Source organism: Crocodylus siamensis, chromosome 7, assembly GCF_052110815.1.
Source record: "Crocodylus siamensis isolate JL-2025a chromosome 7, ASM5211081v1, whole genome shotgun sequence".
NCBI lineage: Eukaryota > Metazoa > Chordata > Crocodylia > Crocodylidae > Crocodylus > Crocodylus siamensis.
Window position 1 is genome coordinate 45073425 of NC_143401.1, and position 18026 is coordinate 45091450.

General features: G+C 42.4%; 1 protein-coding gene across 3 annotated transcripts in view; it reads left to right on the forward strand.

The window, feature by feature from the left end:
* BICC1 (BicC family RNA binding protein 1) overlaps window positions 1–18026 on the forward strand; it is a 228326-nt gene that overhangs the window by 193055 nt on the left and 17245 nt on the right. For all 3 annotated transcript variants that reach the window (XM_090058872.1, XM_090058873.1, XM_090058874.1), the window contains 7 exons: window positions 370–566; window positions 822–963; window positions 2291–2447; window positions 5562–5727; window positions 7097–7136; window positions 8341–8495; window positions 14433–14589. In XM_090058872.1, coding sequence (XP_089914998.1) covers window positions 370–566; window positions 822–963; window positions 2291–2447; window positions 5562–5727; window positions 7097–7136; window positions 8341–8495; window positions 14433–14589 — 1014 coding nt within the window. The remainder of the gene's footprint in view (window positions 1–369; window positions 567–821; window positions 964–2290; window positions 2448–5561; window positions 5728–7096; window positions 7137–8340; window positions 8496–14432; window positions 14590–18026) is intronic.

The following is an 18026-nucleotide window of genomic DNA, read 5'->3' on the forward strand; positions in this document are numbered from 1 at the left end:
CAATTTTTAACTATTTAGGTCATTAGAATAAAAAAAAAAGTAAAAGACGGTACCGTTTTCTCTTAGAAGTCTCACAAGTAGACATTCTTAAACATTGTTTTACATAAATGTATAAATATGCAAATTTGATTTCTTTAGATTAATTGCATTTTATAATGTAATATTCAACTTTCTAGTATTGTTTTAAATGAGAAAATATAAAAATCTAAGTATCAAATACTACATTAAATAATTGGCTTTGCATGTTAATGTTCAGTATAATTACATTCAAAAGATTTTATACTGTATTCCATCATAATTCAGTTTGATTTACTATCTGATATACTCAGCTTGTCGGCTAACCCAAACATGACTTAATTTTTTATACAGGTTTTTCTGCTATACCACACCTGATGATACCGTCTACTGCCCAAGCCACTTTAACTAGTATTCTGCTATCTGGAGTACCTAATTATAGCCAGAATACACCGTCTCCCCCGCCTGGCTTGACTCCCATTGATGTCCATGTCAATGGTATGCAACCAGAAAACAAAAAAGGCTCAACTTCTTTAAATGGTCATGTGAAGGTAAGCATTGTGATATACAGCCTAGATGACCATTTGTCTTATTTGTTATGAGTCTTGTCTAAAATAATCTAAGAAAAAACATCTGTCATTCATCTAAGATCACTCAGATTCGGACTGCAATATAAATGCTTATAAAATGTAACTTCATCATTAAAAAAGCAAAACTTGTAGCCAACGTTCATGTGTGAATGCAAGGAAAAAGGAGGAAGTCAAATATCATAAAGTTTTTAAAACGTATTTTGTTAATTATTTCAGACCTCAAATATCAGCTATGCTGCACTATCTGCCTCATCACTAGGAGAAAATGTGTTGAGCACAAACCACAGTGATCCAGTAAGACAAACAAGTAGTCATAGCACCTCAGAACAAGTGACTGCCAAATCAGATACTACAGATGGTAACATCTTGACTTGTATTTTTGGTAGTAATTGGTGGTAATGTTCATTTGATTAATGTTTGTCCATTTCACAAACAAATAATCACATGTTGAGATGAAATTTTTGCCATTATTTTTTTCAGAATCAAGCCTTACATCATACACATGTTATCTAAGAGATTGTATAAAAGTTGTTCAGTACCATGGATATTATAAGATCAGTTAATATGTTTGCACCACATTGTTTCTGTGGGTGCAGATACAGATAACAGTTTAACAGTTCCAAAATGTTACTGATTAGGAACCAATTCACATTTGTTGTGGGACAGTGTGGACACACATGCAAGTTAACCTTTCAAAAACATCATTGATAAGGAACCAGTTCACAATTGTGTGCTAGTATAAGTGCATTGGTTTAAAAAAAACAACCCACAAACCAACCCGCCCCCCCCAAACCCCACTCTTGACCAACACAGTTATATTGCTATAAAAAACCCTCTGACAATCAGGGAAGTTAATTATGTATTTTATTTTAATGCTTTCATCAATTTAATAGGTTTGTTAGCTACACCTGCTAATCTTTGCATTCCCATTGTAGAAGAGGAAACCAGGATTTATCAAAAAGAAACAAGACTGTATAGAGAGGCTGCATTCCTCTCCAACAAATATTATGTTTGTACAAAGGAAGTTTCTTTTTTGTTAGGTTCACAGTCACCCTGAACATTGATTTTAATGAAATACTCATTGGCCAGTTAGAAATATTTGATCAGTCATAGTTTAAAGAAAATTAAATGTTGAGCTGTTTAATGTTAAAACATTACTTTGTTTTTGTTCAGTCTCACATGTAGGTACTTCCAGATACTTTGAAGTTTAGGCTAAGATTTTTTTTTTCAATTTTCTGCTGGTTTTGAGTGCCTCCGTTTCTGACTACCAAAATCAAAACATATTAAAAGGCCTGATTGCTAGGAAGTGCTCATCAGTCAGCTTCAACATCCTGTATTGAGTGAGGTACCTAAACCCCTAAAATGCATCCAAAATCCCCAGTCATTTCTGACCTTAAGTTGTTAGCTTTGACAGTATCCTTGTATAGCTAAATCTTGCTTAACTTGAAAAAATACTCTTCAGGTTTGTAGTCAACCACACGTCAGTGCATACTTGTATATAAATAAATGAAATAACTGTGGCTATTTAGCTTTGAATAAATTAGTCCTCCTATAAATCATAGTGATTTACATATAGAGTGTGAAAATAGTTTTAATTTCATAACAATGACTGCCAGCAGTATGTATAGTAACGGTATTGGAATAAAAAGGGCTTTATATTACCACTGTTTTTCTTGGTTTTGTAGGTTGCAATGATGCTTTTGTAGAAGTAGGCATGCCAAGAAGTCCATCACATTCAGCCAATGCCAGTGATCTGAAGCAGATGATGAGTTCTTCAAAACAATCATGTGCTAAGAGACAAACCGTAGAGTTATTGCAAGGCACCAAAAACTCTCACTTACAGTATGTAACACTTCTAAGTTTAGAAGTATAGAATTTAGTGATAGGCAGAAATATATATCATGTTTCTTGGGTCGGGATATCTGGTTCAGTCATTGATGAATATTTGGAGAACTGGTCTTAATCAGACTTGGCTCTACTTAATATATTTCTACTATTTGTATAAGTTCTTCATATTTTTGTACTTTATTTTACATTTAATTTTTTCCTTTTTATTTGCTCCCCAAAAGCATTGCTTCCATCTTCCCCTCCGCCTAAATTCTCTTCTCTGAGGAGCTTATAGTTATACTAACATCAGTAGAACTTTATCACTGACTGTCCTTGCTGTGAGAAGTCGTGCACTTGAGATTTTTTTTCTTAGTGGCAAAGCATATTCAGCAAATAAAGTTACTTTCCCAAGTTGTTGAAGAAGGCCAATTGAAAAATTGGCAATTAACTGTAAATAACACTTTTTGGATCCATCTCCTTCTTTTTCCAATTCAGATTTTCTTCCTTGTCAGTTATACTTTGTTCAGTTTTCCTCCAGTCTAGTTTCATAGATTTCATAGATCATCGGGTCCAGGCCCCTCCCCCCCCATCATAGGCAGGAAGTCAACCAGTATAAAGTGACCCCAGCAAGAAATAAATCCAGCTGCTTTTTGAAGGAGTCCAGAGTAGGTGTTTCCACCACTTCTGAGGAGAGTTTGTTCCAGACCCTAGACCCTAGACACTCACACTATAAAGAACTTTTTTCTTATATCCAGTCTAAATCAGCCTTCCTGGAGTTTATGGCTCTTAGACCTTGTTATCCTTTGAGGGGCTCTGGTGAACAAGTCCTGATGTATACACCCTGAGCCTTCTCTTCGCCAGACTGAAAAGTCCCAGTCCCTCAGCCTGTTCTCGTACAGCCTTCCCGCCAGGCCTCGGATCATACAAGGGGCTCTCCTCTGGACTCTCTCAAGCTTCTCCACATCCTTCCTGAAGTCGGGGGCCCAATACTGAATGCAGTACTCCAGCTGCAGTCTCACCAGGGCCAAGTAAAGCGGGAGGATGACTTCCCTGGTTTTGCTTGAGATGCATCAGTGGATGCACGCCAGAGCTGGGTTAGCTTTGCCCACCACTGCATCATATTGGTGGCTCATATTCATCTTGTGTTCAATCAAGACCCCCAAGTCCCTTTTGATCGTGGTGCTAGCAAGTGTAGCACTGCTGAGCCTGTAAGTATGCTGAGGGTTCTTCCTACTGAGGTGCAGCACCTTGCACTTCTCTGCATTGAAGGCCATCCAGTTTTGGTCAGCCCATCTTAAGAGCGTGTCCAAGTTGGCCTGTATTCCCAGCTGTCCTGCAATGTGACAGCCCTCCCCCATAATTTGGTATCGTCTGTGAACTTGGCCAGTTCACACCTGACTTATGAATCTATATTGTTCATGAAAATGTTAAAGAGTACTGGCCTGAGTTCAAGCCCTAAGGGACTCCACTGGGAACCCTGTGCCATGTTGATTTGGGTCTGACCTCATAGCCAGTTGCCTAGCCATCAGACCATATCAAGGCACAGTTCCCCAGCTTAACCATGAGGATATCATGGGAACTAGGTCAAAGGCCTTCTTGAAGTCCAGATATATGATGTCCGCATCATCTCCGTTGTCCAAGGCATATGTTACCTGGTCATAGAAGGAGATGAGGTTGGTCAGGCAAGACCTGCCAGTCACAAAGCCATGTTGGCTGGCATTAGGAAGTTTTAAATAACCTGAAGAGAGCTTCCACTGTCTCCCCTTAGGAACAGATCATAAAATACCTCACTGTTGGGAATTGTTCAGTGTTCTTCAGGATAAATTTTAATTTGCTTAGCTGCCTTTATTTATTTAACTATACCATGATAATTATGTATACCCTCATGCACATTTATTTGATTTTAGTTATGTAGCTTTGGAATACTACATTAATACATTTTAATATTGTCTGGGCATGTCTACATGTGCCCCTACAGAGCCATTGTTACTGCGCTGTCATTTAGTACTTCCTTTTGGAGTAATAAATGATGGTGCAGTACCAGCCCGTATTGTGCCATGTGCATGGTGCACAGTTATTTTTAGCTGTTAAGTTGTAGTAGCAACATGCGATAACAAGGGAGCATGTTGCTATGGTAATATAGGAGCCAGTGCTACGTTACCTTAGTGATTTGCTATGACGACATAGCATCACATGTAGACATGTACATTATTAGCATATATCAAGTTAACCTTGGTGTTTTCTTTGTTAGGAATTATGTAGTTATTTAAATACAGGTTTCCTTTGCTTTATGCTGTACATGCATTCCTGGAAAACCAAGCATAACTCGAATTCACATAAAGAGAACCCACTTTACAATGTAACAAATTGTACTGCCAGCCAAGACCTCGATTGTACTGACCCCCAGACCCACTTTTACAAGAACATTTTGGTATTTACCAACAGCAGTATACACAAGCACAGGGTAGTGGTGAATGTTACCATAATGGGGATGGTAACTACAGAAATACTTGTCACAGACAACAAGTGAGGAACACAGATCCACACAGGAGGCTGTATTTTGATATGCATCACTCCCACAATGCACCACACAAAGTTGCTGGCTCTGGGCTTCCACCACACCTATCACATACGAGTGAATTTACCTTGCATATAACAAATTTTTGGTATAAAAATGGTCATTGCATAAGAGAGAATTCATACGTACAGAACCTGTATAAAGCGAGAGAAACCTGTATGATTGCTTTTCTGTCCCTTGGGGAAAGTGCCCACAAACGGTGATCATTGTAGTGAAAAGTTATTCTAACAGATGCTTTTATAAGTGCAACTGGAGTTTCCAAGACATGGTTTTCCCTTTCATTTTATCTTCACAGGGTGTGAAGCTGCTCAAGTTGCCAAGATTCAGGCAAATGAGGGGCTGAACTAGGAACCTTTTTTGAACTGATGTATTTTTATTAGATCAGTGTGTTTGTAAGTTCAGGTATTAGCCTACTCAGAGTAAATGAGATCTTTGGGTTTTTTTAATGGTGTAAAAATAGACTTGTAAGAGAGAATATTAATGAAATTTTGAAAAAAGCGTACAGTGGATAATGAAGTAGTAAACCATAAAAAATTACCCTTCTTTTCCAGCACTGCAGAGAGATTGCTGTCTGACACCGAGCTGAGTGCTTCTGAAAGTCCAGTGGCTGATAAAAAGGCTCCTGGGAGTGAACGAGCAGCAGAGAGGGCTGCAGCTGCACAACAGAATTGTGAGAGAGCACGTCTTGCACCACAGTCATCATTTGTAAATATACAGGTACATGTTAATACTATATTAGATTTGGTTTTATTAAGTAACCTGAGCAGTAAAGATTGCTGATAAATGCCTATAAAATAGTGAGTGATACGAAAGATTGGTTTGGCAGATTAAAAGGTTATCAATATTAGTTAAGTTGCAGTCCAGTGCATTTAGTAAAGTTAATTCTCTTCTTGTTGTGACAAATGTTCCTCCACAGCATATCTTTTCCAAATGGCAAACTAAATGCATAAAGAGTGCTGCAGGGTCCTGACTTCAATTACTTTGCATCTAAAATTAGACAGAATAAGCTATACCTCTGACTACAAGAAGATACAAATGTTATGTTGGGAGAGTATTTTTTTCTCCAGTCCTTTCCCTCAATACTTTGAAGCTCTGTCCCCTCATCAGTTGACTACAAAGAAGACTACACAGAAAAAAATATTACACTTCTAGGTTTTTCAGGAGTTGGCTTTGTGACAGTTTGAGAGAGATGAAGCCTGTGACATAAGTGATCATGTAAATTTATGACTTGGCAAAACTTCCCATTGCTGAATGTGTTAGTTTCCTTTTCTGAATTCCAAGGTTTTTATTTTGGTGCTTTCCTTCCTTACATACTTTTCCTGGGGTCTTGAACTCTTATCATTTGCCTTCTACTGTCAGTTTATCAACCAGTTCCTCTCTGTTTATGAACAGCAAATGTATTGGAGCTTCCTTCTTAGCTGGCTTCCCTGTCATCCCGTAGTTGGTTTCTGTCATCCCCAAAAATTGTCCCTAACAAACTCCAAAAACTTGCTCAAGTGCCTGTGTACTGCTGTTACTCTTCCAACAGATATCACTGTAATTAAAGTCCTCCCACAAGCAGCACATCCTGTGGTTTGGATACTTTGATTTATTTTTGAAAAAAAATAAGTGTCATCTCTCCATCCCCTTGGTGACCTTCAGTGGATACACATAATATCACCTTTACTATTCTCCAGGTTTACTCTGGGCTAGAGGCTTTCAACAGGTCTATTTCCCAGTTCCTACTGTTTTCTCAGAGTTTTAAATGTTTACTATCAATAGGTAGTTCAGGAATTCAAAACTACAGTTGAAAATAATGTCTTATTAAAAATGCCACATAGGGGAACTTTAAATACTTCCACAACTGCACTCAAATGTATGTCAGAGAGAGAAATTTATAGTCCTAAGTAGGTAATTTTCAGTGAATGTTTTAAGCACATTAGACTTTCATTGGGCAACCGCGACAGTTGTTGTATAGTGGCTAACATTCCTCCTGGATGAATTCATGGGCCGTGTTCAAAACCTTTGTTTTCAGAAAGAGCTAAGAAATGGAATGACATTTTGTTAGAGTAGCAATTGAGACATTTTCTGCCTGTTTAATTTTTAGGCATTTGACTATGAACAGAAGAAGCTATTAGCAACTAAAGGTACGTGGAGAAAGAGCAACTTCTGAGTTGCATTTGTTTGTTTGTCCTTCCAGCCGTAGGTTTTTTTTCTAAGGTTCAACTTTTTATGTTTTATTTTTGCTAAAATTAGGTAAAATAAACTCTGTAATCTCATCTGAAATTTTGAATACCAATTTATAGAACATTGTCAGTATACGTTTTATAACACAGAGAGAGGGAGATCGTACTAGTAATAGTTTTAGATCTCACACATGACATTTTGTCATAGCCAGGGATCCTGATTTTCCCTAATTAAAAAAAATAGCAAATTCTCTGATAAAACCCCCCAAATCTGTGATTAAAATGAAATGCCACTATACATACAGATATCAATTGAACACAATGTTTTATTGCTATATTTACAATTTTGCAGCAATTTGGAAACCTGCCAGTGCCTATCACTACAATAAAATAAATTCTAAATACTGATAAATTTTGGTATTTGGTTTTGGGGGTTTTATCATGAAAAATTAGAGTTCCTCCTGCCCACTTAGCTCACAAGGATGCAGATCCAGGCTCCTCACTCCCAAGCCACAGCTCCTTGAGCCCTGCTGGTGCCTCTCACTCCCTACCAACAGCCCCCCTCCCCCCGGCCTTGCTGGTGACCCTCAACCCTCCCCCGCCCAGCTCTGCCAGAGGGGGCCCCCAGCTGCTAGAGCTACAGGGCCAGGGGCCCTGCTCCACAGTGCCCGAATCCCACATGCTGCTCACAGGAGGTGACAGCTCTTCTGGCCTGAGAGGGGAACAGATTGTGGAACATGGCTTCCCCTTCAACGTGGGCTGGAGCAGAGCCCGGGGAAGGCGGGGGGCAGTGGTGCGGGCTGTCCACTGCAGACTCAGCTCCCTGGTGCTGTGCACATTCCCGGGGTAGGGTCAGGTGAGCCATGTGACCCCCCAGATTTCTGCACAGGGTGGGTGGCCTGCTGTGGTTTGGGGTTCTCTGCCCTACTGCCCTCCCATAGGGCCTCCGCAGCCAAGCAGGTAGCATCCAATGCAGCAAGGCAGAGCGGGGCTGGGCAGGGAAGCTCTACGCTGCTGTGAGCTCTGCACTGCCCCTTAAGAATTAGAATGAAGTGTTGTATAATTAAGTGAGATGCAATAGCATTGAGAATGTTTGGAAGGCACATGCATCTCTTTCATTACTAATGGATTAATGCTGTTGTTTATCTATCTTTGAATTTTTAAGCAATGTTAAAGAAGCCAGTTGTAACAGAAGTGAGAACTCCAACAAATACGTGGAGTGGGTTAGGATTTTCCAAATCAATGCCTGCAGAAACTATTAAGGAATTAAGAAGAGCTAATCATGTACCGTACAAGCCATCTATGACAACTACATATGAGGTATGTAAAACCATAGTACAATGTAGTAAACGATAAAATCTAACAGAAAACCCTCTAAATGACTCCCTACTCTTAGAGCTTTAAGATGTATTGTGGATGCATCCAGCAAACAGCTGCTTATATGTAAACAAATTCCATGTTTTTCTTCCTCTTCACTTACATAAAAATCGGTTCCTGACAGTTTCTCTTGTTAAACCATGAAGAATGCTGTGACTTGTATTTTATGAGTAAATGGATACAAAGGCTGAGGCATGAGCACACAAAAGGTTATTGTGAGATTTAAATATGACTAGAAATTTAGAGCACATACACTACTCATACCTTTCCATGTGTGTGCTGTTACCTTGTGGAATATGAATGCTTAAAACTGTCAACTTACCCTTCTTTCACCGAGGGCTAAGCTGCTAAGGGTTAGCTTGAATTTACGTAGGGATAAGGAGCATGTATATGAGCTGTTACAGTGGAGCAATTGACTTACTGTAAAGTTCTGTCATTTGTCACATAACTTGTTTATGTACCCGTGTCCTTAAGGATCTGGCAGAGGATAACTGTAAATTCCAGGCAAAACTCTAATGTACTATTGTAAGAGTTAATAAAGCGAAGGCCCTACCATCTGCTTCTATTTCATTATTTATTAGTAGTTCTCAAACTATTTTCAGTGTATGCTGTTCCCCAGATCTAACAGATGCTTTTCTTTGTTTTCATCCTCATTCATACTGCCTACAACTTAAGTGGTGAGATCTTTGGGGTAGGGACCTACACGGACTGTTTTGTGAGGCCCATGTGCATTATAAAGGCACATGTCTTAGATCTCCTCTTTAGGCACATATTAACTTTATGTATGCCATTCACCTGTATCTGTTAATTTGTCTACCAAAGATGAAAAATACACTAGAAATACACAGTGTGATTTCTGTGATAATGATAAAATGCCAACATTACTTCTTCTCTGTGAGGCTCATAGTCTTTTTCAATGAGCTAAGTTGTTCTCCATTTTCTCTGAAAAAATCATGCCCTCACCTTTCTAAAAGTTTATTATCAGACATTCTAGAGTTTACAAGATTTTTCTGTCTCAGAAACTTGGAGCCTAAACAGGTAGGAATAACAGCTTCAGTTCTATCTGTTGAAATATTGCTTCAGTTTGCATTGTTTTGGATGAGCTATTACTTAGCTATCTGGGAGAAATAAAACCATGCATCCTTTGTAAAATACTTCCTGCTTATCTGGCAGCTTTCAAAACTGACATGGATACCAGAAAGTGCTCCTATCACTGTACTTCCTCACTTTTAATGTTTCTGTGGCCTGTGTGCAATATGTGAAGCAAAACTTTCAATAAGCAGGAGTGCTAATCAGCTCTAACATTTGGAAAATTAACTTGAAAACTAAACTCACTGGACACTCTTTTTTTTCTTTGTTGTAACACTTTACTCTGGGTTCTGTCTTTTTCCAGAATCAGTAGCTTGCATTTTATTGTATTACAACATTTAACCATTGCTGTGGTCAGGTATATTCTAGACCAGTAGCTGGCAACTTTTTCAAGCCACGGGCCAAAACAACCCAGCTCCAGTCCAACACAGGACAGGAGCCTTAAGTGGTTAATCAGTGGTGGGGGAGTTTTGCTTGAACTACTGCTTCTCCCTATCCTCCAATATCCAGTGTGTGGCACTGGCAAAGCTTCAGCTGGTGAAGAACTTTGCTGGGGCTGAGCAGTTGGAAGTTACTTCTGTGCTGCCACTGCTTCTCCCTAACCCCACCTCTCAGACCCCCCGCTGGTGTAAGATAAACCAGACTCCCCCAGCATCCTGGCATGCTCTCTGGCTGGCCAGGGCTCTCTGCTTGGCCCTGCCCCCCGTTCCCTGGCTGGATCTCCCCCTGGCTTCCCCCTGCCCTACCCCCGCCTCACTGCTTAAGCAGGAATCCCCTCCCCCCCATCCCCCACAGCACGGACCCCAGCCTCATGGACCTTAGGCATGTGGTATGCTAGCTAATGCCTGAGAGGTGTCTGTGTGTGTCCCCAGTTTCACTGGGACAGGCAGACTGAACAGTTTTGGAGCTAATCAACAGGGCAGCTGGTAAGCTGTCTAAGAAGAGTTTTAACTAATGGAGAGAGGCTGTTGTTTTGCTGATGAGATGATAAACACTGTTATCAGCTCTCTGCTGGCTTGCTTGCCTATCAGTTTGCTGCAGACAGTATAAAGAAGCAGGGAGGAAGATTGAAAAGCTCCATATCATCAACAGATACATGCATCGCAGATACCCCCCTTGCCTCAGAGTGCTAGTAGCGGGTTGTGGTCTGGCAACACTTCTGCCCCTTGAGCAGCCAGCAGGGAGATACCTGGGATGGTGCAGGCAGACCTCCCTAATCAGAGGTCCTGCCACGGCCTGGGTGTGCCCCCCCCCACCTCAGCTCAGTGCTGTGCAAGGAAAGAGCTACTCTAGCGCCCCACAACTTCTAGCCTGAGACAATGCAGGCATGTGCCTGAATGTCCTCAGTCCAGAGATGATGTCTGTCCAGTTACAAACCAGTTCAGCCTAGCCAGGTTAAACTAACCTGCAAAGATTGAGCAATTCAGGCTGAGGCTTTTTGAACGTCTGTCCCTAGCTGTGGGGAGGTTAGATCACATTAAAAATGGCCACCCGATCTAGCTTCATCGAGGTGCAGACCTTACACTTAGATCCCTATAATTAGGAGGATCTAAGTATGAACTGCACAGAGGTTCAGGAAGCTTAGAGTGGTCTAAAAATGGCTGACCCAATCTAAGTTAACTGAACCTCCAAAGTGGTCGTCTAACTTAGATCAGGTCAGGCAAGACTGATCTAACTGAACTTCTATACAGTTCCCAGAAAGCCCAGCCACTGGCCCTAGCCCTGTAGTGGCAATATTCCTACCACTTCTTGGTAAATTGAGTTGGATAGGATGGGGGGGCATTATTCATCTGGGAGTGGGGGAGGTCTGGTGGGGGGCTAAATATAGCCACTGTTCTGGGGGGAGAGCCCCCATACTCCTAAGCCCTCCACTCCACCAAAAGCCCCGCTAACCCCCTGGATCCCAGCAAACCCTTCCAGACCCCCCAAATAAATCCCTCTCAGCAAACTGCTCCTGTCCCTTAGACCCTCCCTCAGATCCTGTTTACCCTCAGACTCCCTTCCCCACCCTCCCTTGAAGCCTTCTTGCTCCCCCAATACGCCCAAACCTCCCCACTAGCACCACCCCCCCAAATGATCAGGTGGCCATTTTTAACTCTCTCTAACCTCCCCAAATGTCTATACCTGCCCTTAGTGGCAATCATCATATTTCAGGTTTACGTTGATATTTTCCATATTATTTCGATGTGTATGAGAGTAACAGATAAATCAATTGTTTCACAGATACCTGTTCAGTTATGACAAATGTTACAATAATCTTAAACAGCTCTTGTCACTTGTTCCGTCTTTTCCTCAAGTGGTTCATTTCTGGTGTGCTGTTGCAGTTTCAGGTGGTTCATTTCTGGTGTGCTATTGCATTTCTGGTGTGCAATAGCAATGTATGCTATTGAGAAATATTAAGGCAGATGGCATATATTAAGACTTTATATAGAAAATAGAGATTTTCATTCAAGAGCCTGTCTATACGCATACTGCACTGTGAGACAAATGTGTATCTTGAGCACTCTACCTGCCATATGGTGACAGATGGGTGGGTAGAATTGCTTCCACCCAGCAGCATCAGTCATCATTAGGGATCCTGGTTTTCCCTGATATAAAATCACAAATTCTTCAATAAAAAATTGCAAATTCTCTAATAAAACCCCCCAAATCTGTGATGAAAATTAAAGGCTCACCGTACCCCACTCCCAGCCCTGCTTGTGCCCCTTGCCCCCCAAACAAAGCCCCTGCTCCCCCAGCCTTGTTGAAGGAGGGGCCCCCCAGATGCCAGGGGTACAGACCTGAATCTGTAGTCCCTGGGCCCCATTCTCCCCTGCTGCAAGGAGGGGGTGCTGGCTCCACACCATGGCATGTTCTCCTGAGAACGGGGGGACCCACGCCCCCCAGACCTGTGTGCAGGGCAGGTGAGGGCTTGGGGTTCTGCCCTGCTGCCCTCCCCTGGGGCGTCCACAGCCCAATGGGCCTGCCCCAGTGTGGCAGGGAACAGCAGGGCTGTGCAGAGAAGCTGCCCACTTCTGTGAGCTCCATGCTGCCCTGGCCCCACACCTCCTGCATGCGGGGCTTCTTCAGAGGGAGCAACCCTGTGCTGTTGCCTTCACTGCAGCTGTGCACACAGGGGGCATGTTGCCAGGGCAGCACACAGCTCACAGCAGCGAACAGCTTCTCCACATAAACCTTCTGTTCCCTACCATGCCAGGTCATGCACACTGGGCTACAGAGGACCTGAGGGAGGGCAGCAGGGCAGGAACCCATAACTGCAGCCTGCACCTGGCCTGTGTACAGATCTGGGGGGCCTTTCCCCCTTGGGAGTATGCACTGTGGCAGGTAGCCAATCCCACCTCCCCTGCCCCCCCCAGACTAGCCACCCAGGGCCCCATCCCACTCCCTGCTGGGGCCCTGCAGCTACACATTGTGGCCCTGGGCCTCAAGCTCCATGCATCACCCAGCCGGGCAACAGGCCCAGTCCTGTCCAGCTCCCTCCCTCCCTCCCTATGGAGACCTCAATCCCCCTCTTTCCCCTCCCCCACTTACCTGAAGGAGCTGCTCTCTGGGCTGTTTGGGGCCACGTACATGTGCATGCATGTGACACCCCCTGTCCCACTGCCCTCCTCCTGCACTTCCTCCCAGCTCCCTGCCAGCCTGCACGGAGCTCATTGTAAAACTGCAAAATCCACAGGTTTCTCCAGTAAAATGAGAAATCTGGGTTTGCCTCCAGTAAAAGGTAAAATCTGCTCTTTACTCTGTTTTTCCATGGGAAATGAAAAACCTGGATCCCTGGTCATCAGCTGTTGATCAGCTCGGGGCTTTTCCTGAAGCAGGTAGGCAGTAGCATCAGCTGTGGACACCATGAGCAGGTTTAGTAGCAAGGACACAGAACCTGCCTGTGCCATCCATAGCTGACACCTGCCTGGCACAGCAGAAGCTCCCGCCCAGAACCTGCCAACAGCTTCAGCTGTGTACCGAGGCACAAGCTGCTGCTGTGCCAGGTTGCCTGCAAAGTCACTCTGTCTCTTTTCTCTTCTCTCCATCTTTCTCCTCCTCCTTCCAGAACCTGGCCAAAGTTGACGCTGTCACCCACCCAGCCATCACCACCCAGAAGGTCTTGCCTGGGTCCACAGCTGAGCACTGGGGCACCTGGCAAACAACAACTTTGGCTGGGTTCTGGAGGAAAAGAAGGGGAGAGAAGAGAGATAGAAAGAGAAGAGACAGAGATAGACAGAGGGAGAGAAGAGAGAGGAGAGAAGAGATGAAGAGAAGAGACAGAAAGATGGATGTGACCTTTGAGAGGTCCCTGAAACTCATTAAGTGGCCCTCCAGCTGAAATAATTCCCCACCCCTGGGTTTGACGATGGTTGTATATAGGTTGGTTCAGATACAGATGATGTCATCTCAGGCAGACATTTGTGCTAGGTGACCTGTGGAGGTCTGTTCCGGCCCTACTTCTCAGTGATTCTCAGGACTCCAATTACTGTTGAGCAGGGTCCATCTTCATAGGATCTTATAACAACTTTTAGGAATATAAAAGACTTTCATATTAGGTTTGGGGTTTTTTTAAATAACTTCTACTTGAATTTCATAAACTTATTACAAAAACAAAAGTGCTGTCTAAAATATATAAAATGCAATTCTTACTTTAACAGCAATTACCTGTTAATAATATATTTTAAACCTTAAAATCTGGTGTATTTTTATGGGACTATTTTCTGGGAAATGACCAGTCAAATTGCATTGAAACTCGTCTTGGTTTTGCACCAGTTTTTGTTTTCTTTTTTCTATTTTGGGATCTTGCAGGGTTCATCAATGTCTCTCTCACGGTCTAACAGTCGGGAGCATTTAGGAAATGGCAGTGAATCTGATAACTGGCGAGATCATAATGGTATTGCTCCCACATCTCATAATGAATTTGTGTCATCGATTGGCAGCCCCAAACGAAAACAAAACAAATCCAGTAAGTATTTCTTGTCAATGTATTTCATTAAAAAATAAAATCGTGGGTTTTGGGGATCAAATTTTGCTTTAATTGCCAGGCCCTGAATTTTTAAATGTGGTTAACATCAGTAAATATTTGCCTAAATATTTTAAAGGATTTAATTAAATGTATTAAACAGTTTGTTTGAAAAAGTATAAAGCAAAGACAGAACTGGATAATAACTGCATGACAAATTAATGTTTCAAAAAAGGAAAATTCATGGAAAATAGTAATGGCACAGAAAACAGTGTCCCTGGAGATCCTTATTTTTCAGTGACGGTTTTAGTGAATTAAAGCAAATAAAAGTTAATTCTGATTCAGATCCAGATTCTTCAGAACAGCATCAACATTGATCTGGGGCTACCTAGTAAAGTCCATGACTTTTTATAGTTGTTATCCTAGCAATACTTGTTGATGTATGATTTTTAAGTAAGATCAGTAGAGGTAGATTAATTTGGTAAACTGTTTCCTTGGATACAAGTTACACATATTAAAAATTATGAACAAGTGTTTTTAAACAAATTGTTTCACAACCTACTCAAAACTGCTATGAAGTTGGTCTCAATCTTAAATTAACTGATTGAGTTTTTAACCTTCTGAAATGGGCAAGCATAAATTTGCAATTTGCTAGGAGGAGAGAAAGCAAAGAAAATTTCTGAGAGTTTTTGTGCTTTTCTTTAATCCGTGCTAAAAGGATCTGTATCCCAGGTTAATTTAACTAATTCAGAAGTGAGAATTGGATGTTCTTAGAGAGTATGACTTAAAGAAGGAAATGTTGCTTTTTCTTCCTGAATTGTAATTCTTCATCCAGAATTGATGCATTTTACGTTTTTTGAAACTCCTGCAAGTTTTAGCAAACGTACTCCATAAACACACTTTTAAGCACACTTTTGCATCTACTTGTATATAACACAAACCATGCATGAAATTAATTCAAAGGCAAAAGGCTCATGATTTACTGTATAGTTCATTGGGCTGAGCCCCAGCAGAGTCAACAGTGTTTCACGGTGACTCTACAGATAAGCACTGCTCAGTAGTGGTGTGCTGATTCAGATTCGGCCTGATTCGAGGACAGTGCTTCAATTTGTTGATTCGGATCACTGTCCCCGATTCTATTTGGCTGAATCTGGAAGATTCAATGCTGATTCGGAGAATCAGCGATTCAGACATAGACACAGTTTAAAAAGTTTTTTCTATGTACCTTGAGGTAGCAGGTGTGGTTCATGATTGCTGCAATGCTGGGGTGCCTGGAGTGTCCCACAGGAGTGCAGGGGGACCCTCCACATGCTTAGTGGTGAACCCGGAAGTGGACCAGAAGTACTTCCAGTCCACTTCCAGATCTGCCAGGGAGCATGCTGGGGGGGCCCCCTACACCTCCCCAGCTCGGTGATTGGCCACAGGGGACCTTGGATGGCCCCCCCACCTCAAGCCAGGAGGCACCAGTCACTGAGCCACCGGGGGAGGGGCCCCCAGCGCACTCCCCGGTGGACCCAGAAGTGGACCAGAAGTGCTTCTGGTCCACTTCCAGGTCTGCTGCCGAGTGCACTGGGGACCCCCTTGCACTTCTGTGGAACACTCCATGCACCCCAGCATTGCAGCATTCACAAGCCGCCTGCTACCTAGAGGTATGTAGAAAAAACATTTAAAGCTGTCTCTATGTCCAAATCTCCTAATCTCTCCGAATCGATTCGGAGGGTTTCAGTTCGATCCAGAGAGATTAAAGAGTCCCCTGACTCTATTCAGATTTGGAGATTTGGCCACCAAATTGGGCCAAATCTCTGCCAAATCAAATTGGAGACTAAAGTTTTGCACAGCCCTACTGCTCAGTATATGTGTGTGTGTATACCAGATACCCCCACAAAGGATCAATATGCTAATTAGCCCCTTACTTGTTACTGGAATTGGTGTTCTTGTCACGAGTCCTGGGATCCTCCAAAAATTTGTATGCAGATGAGGCACAGGGCATCCTAGTTTAGCTCCACCTCATGGAGGGCAGGGCAACAGCAATAATAAGCAACAGCCAGAAAGAAGGAATGACATGGGGAGTCTGGGTAAACTGTTTAGGATCCATTTGGTGATATTTGCCAGACATTTAAGGCTGCTAAAGTAGCAGGAATCATTGCGATTGGGAAAGAAAAGCACAGATCAGCTGTGGGAGTGAAGAGGAAGTTGAAATGTATTCAGTGTAGTGGCTAGCCATGACTTGAAAAACAACTGAGGGGGACTGGACCAATGGATATTAGCATATATCTTATTCAGATGGGCTGCACTTAACCCATCCTTGTTTTAGGTTCCCATCTGCATGTTTTCCCCATAGAGGCCATGTGTTTTATAGGCCGGCTTCGTTTCGGCTGCATTTAATCAATTTCATAGTTGGTTTCCATTATTGAGCTCATGCTGCTTTTTCAACACTTTAATGATAGACAATGTATTTAATGAGGTTTCTTTATATTCGAAAGTAAGATGAGGAGCTTTCCCCCATGCTGATTGCGTGGGGACACACACCTTGTCTTATATTCAAGTACATATGGTATTTGTTTCTTTACATCTTTGTTTAGTTTTTCCCCAAACAAAAATCTATTTTCCCCTCTGTTTCTTTCCATTTGTGACCCTATCCCTTTCTGACATTGAACTTGCTTTCCCTTCACAACTTTCTGACTGTGCCGTGTGGAATCACCATCTTTGGGAGCGTTCTTTTCCTCTACTGAAAAAAGCTTTTTCCTTTGTCTGGGTGAAAAGGAAAAAGAATCCTGAAGTTGGCTTTGGTTCTGTCTGATCACGGTCATGGCTTCTCCTCAGGATGCAAGCTGTGTCCATCTCGCAGCAGCACTTTACTTACGTCTGATGGACATGCTGACAATCTGCACTCCTAAAAGAATTCCATGTTCCCAGCAAATGTTTTATGAATTGGGTCCCTTACCACCCAAGACAAAAAATAAAGAGTGAAACAAGGCTCCAGTTTTACCTCTTGTGTAAATCCACACAGTCTTCTTCCTACCACAGGATTTTCCCCAGCATTTGGCATCTTTGTATATTTGATGCTTAAAGAAAACTTTCAGTCTTCTCAGTTCCAAAGAAGCTTGACATAAACCATGAAACTAAAGTCCACTCCCATGAAGGTCCATGTTTCATACCTGCACCAGGACCCTAAGTCTTAATTGCCTCATCCTTTTTTATTCAAAATGTCACACTCCCACGTGGTTTCTGTTGAAATGCATTAATGCTCCAGCATAGATGCTGAACCCTTTGGTTCAGTCAGTCATCTTCAGCCAACAAAGGAAAAGTACTGGAACGTACCCTAGGAACTCTTTGGCATCACCTAGTCCAAAGAGGAGCATCTCTTCAGTTCCAGTGCTGACTTTCCTTCTGGCTCTGAAATCCCAGTTCCTGGTTTACCTCAGTTGAGTGTTTTAGGA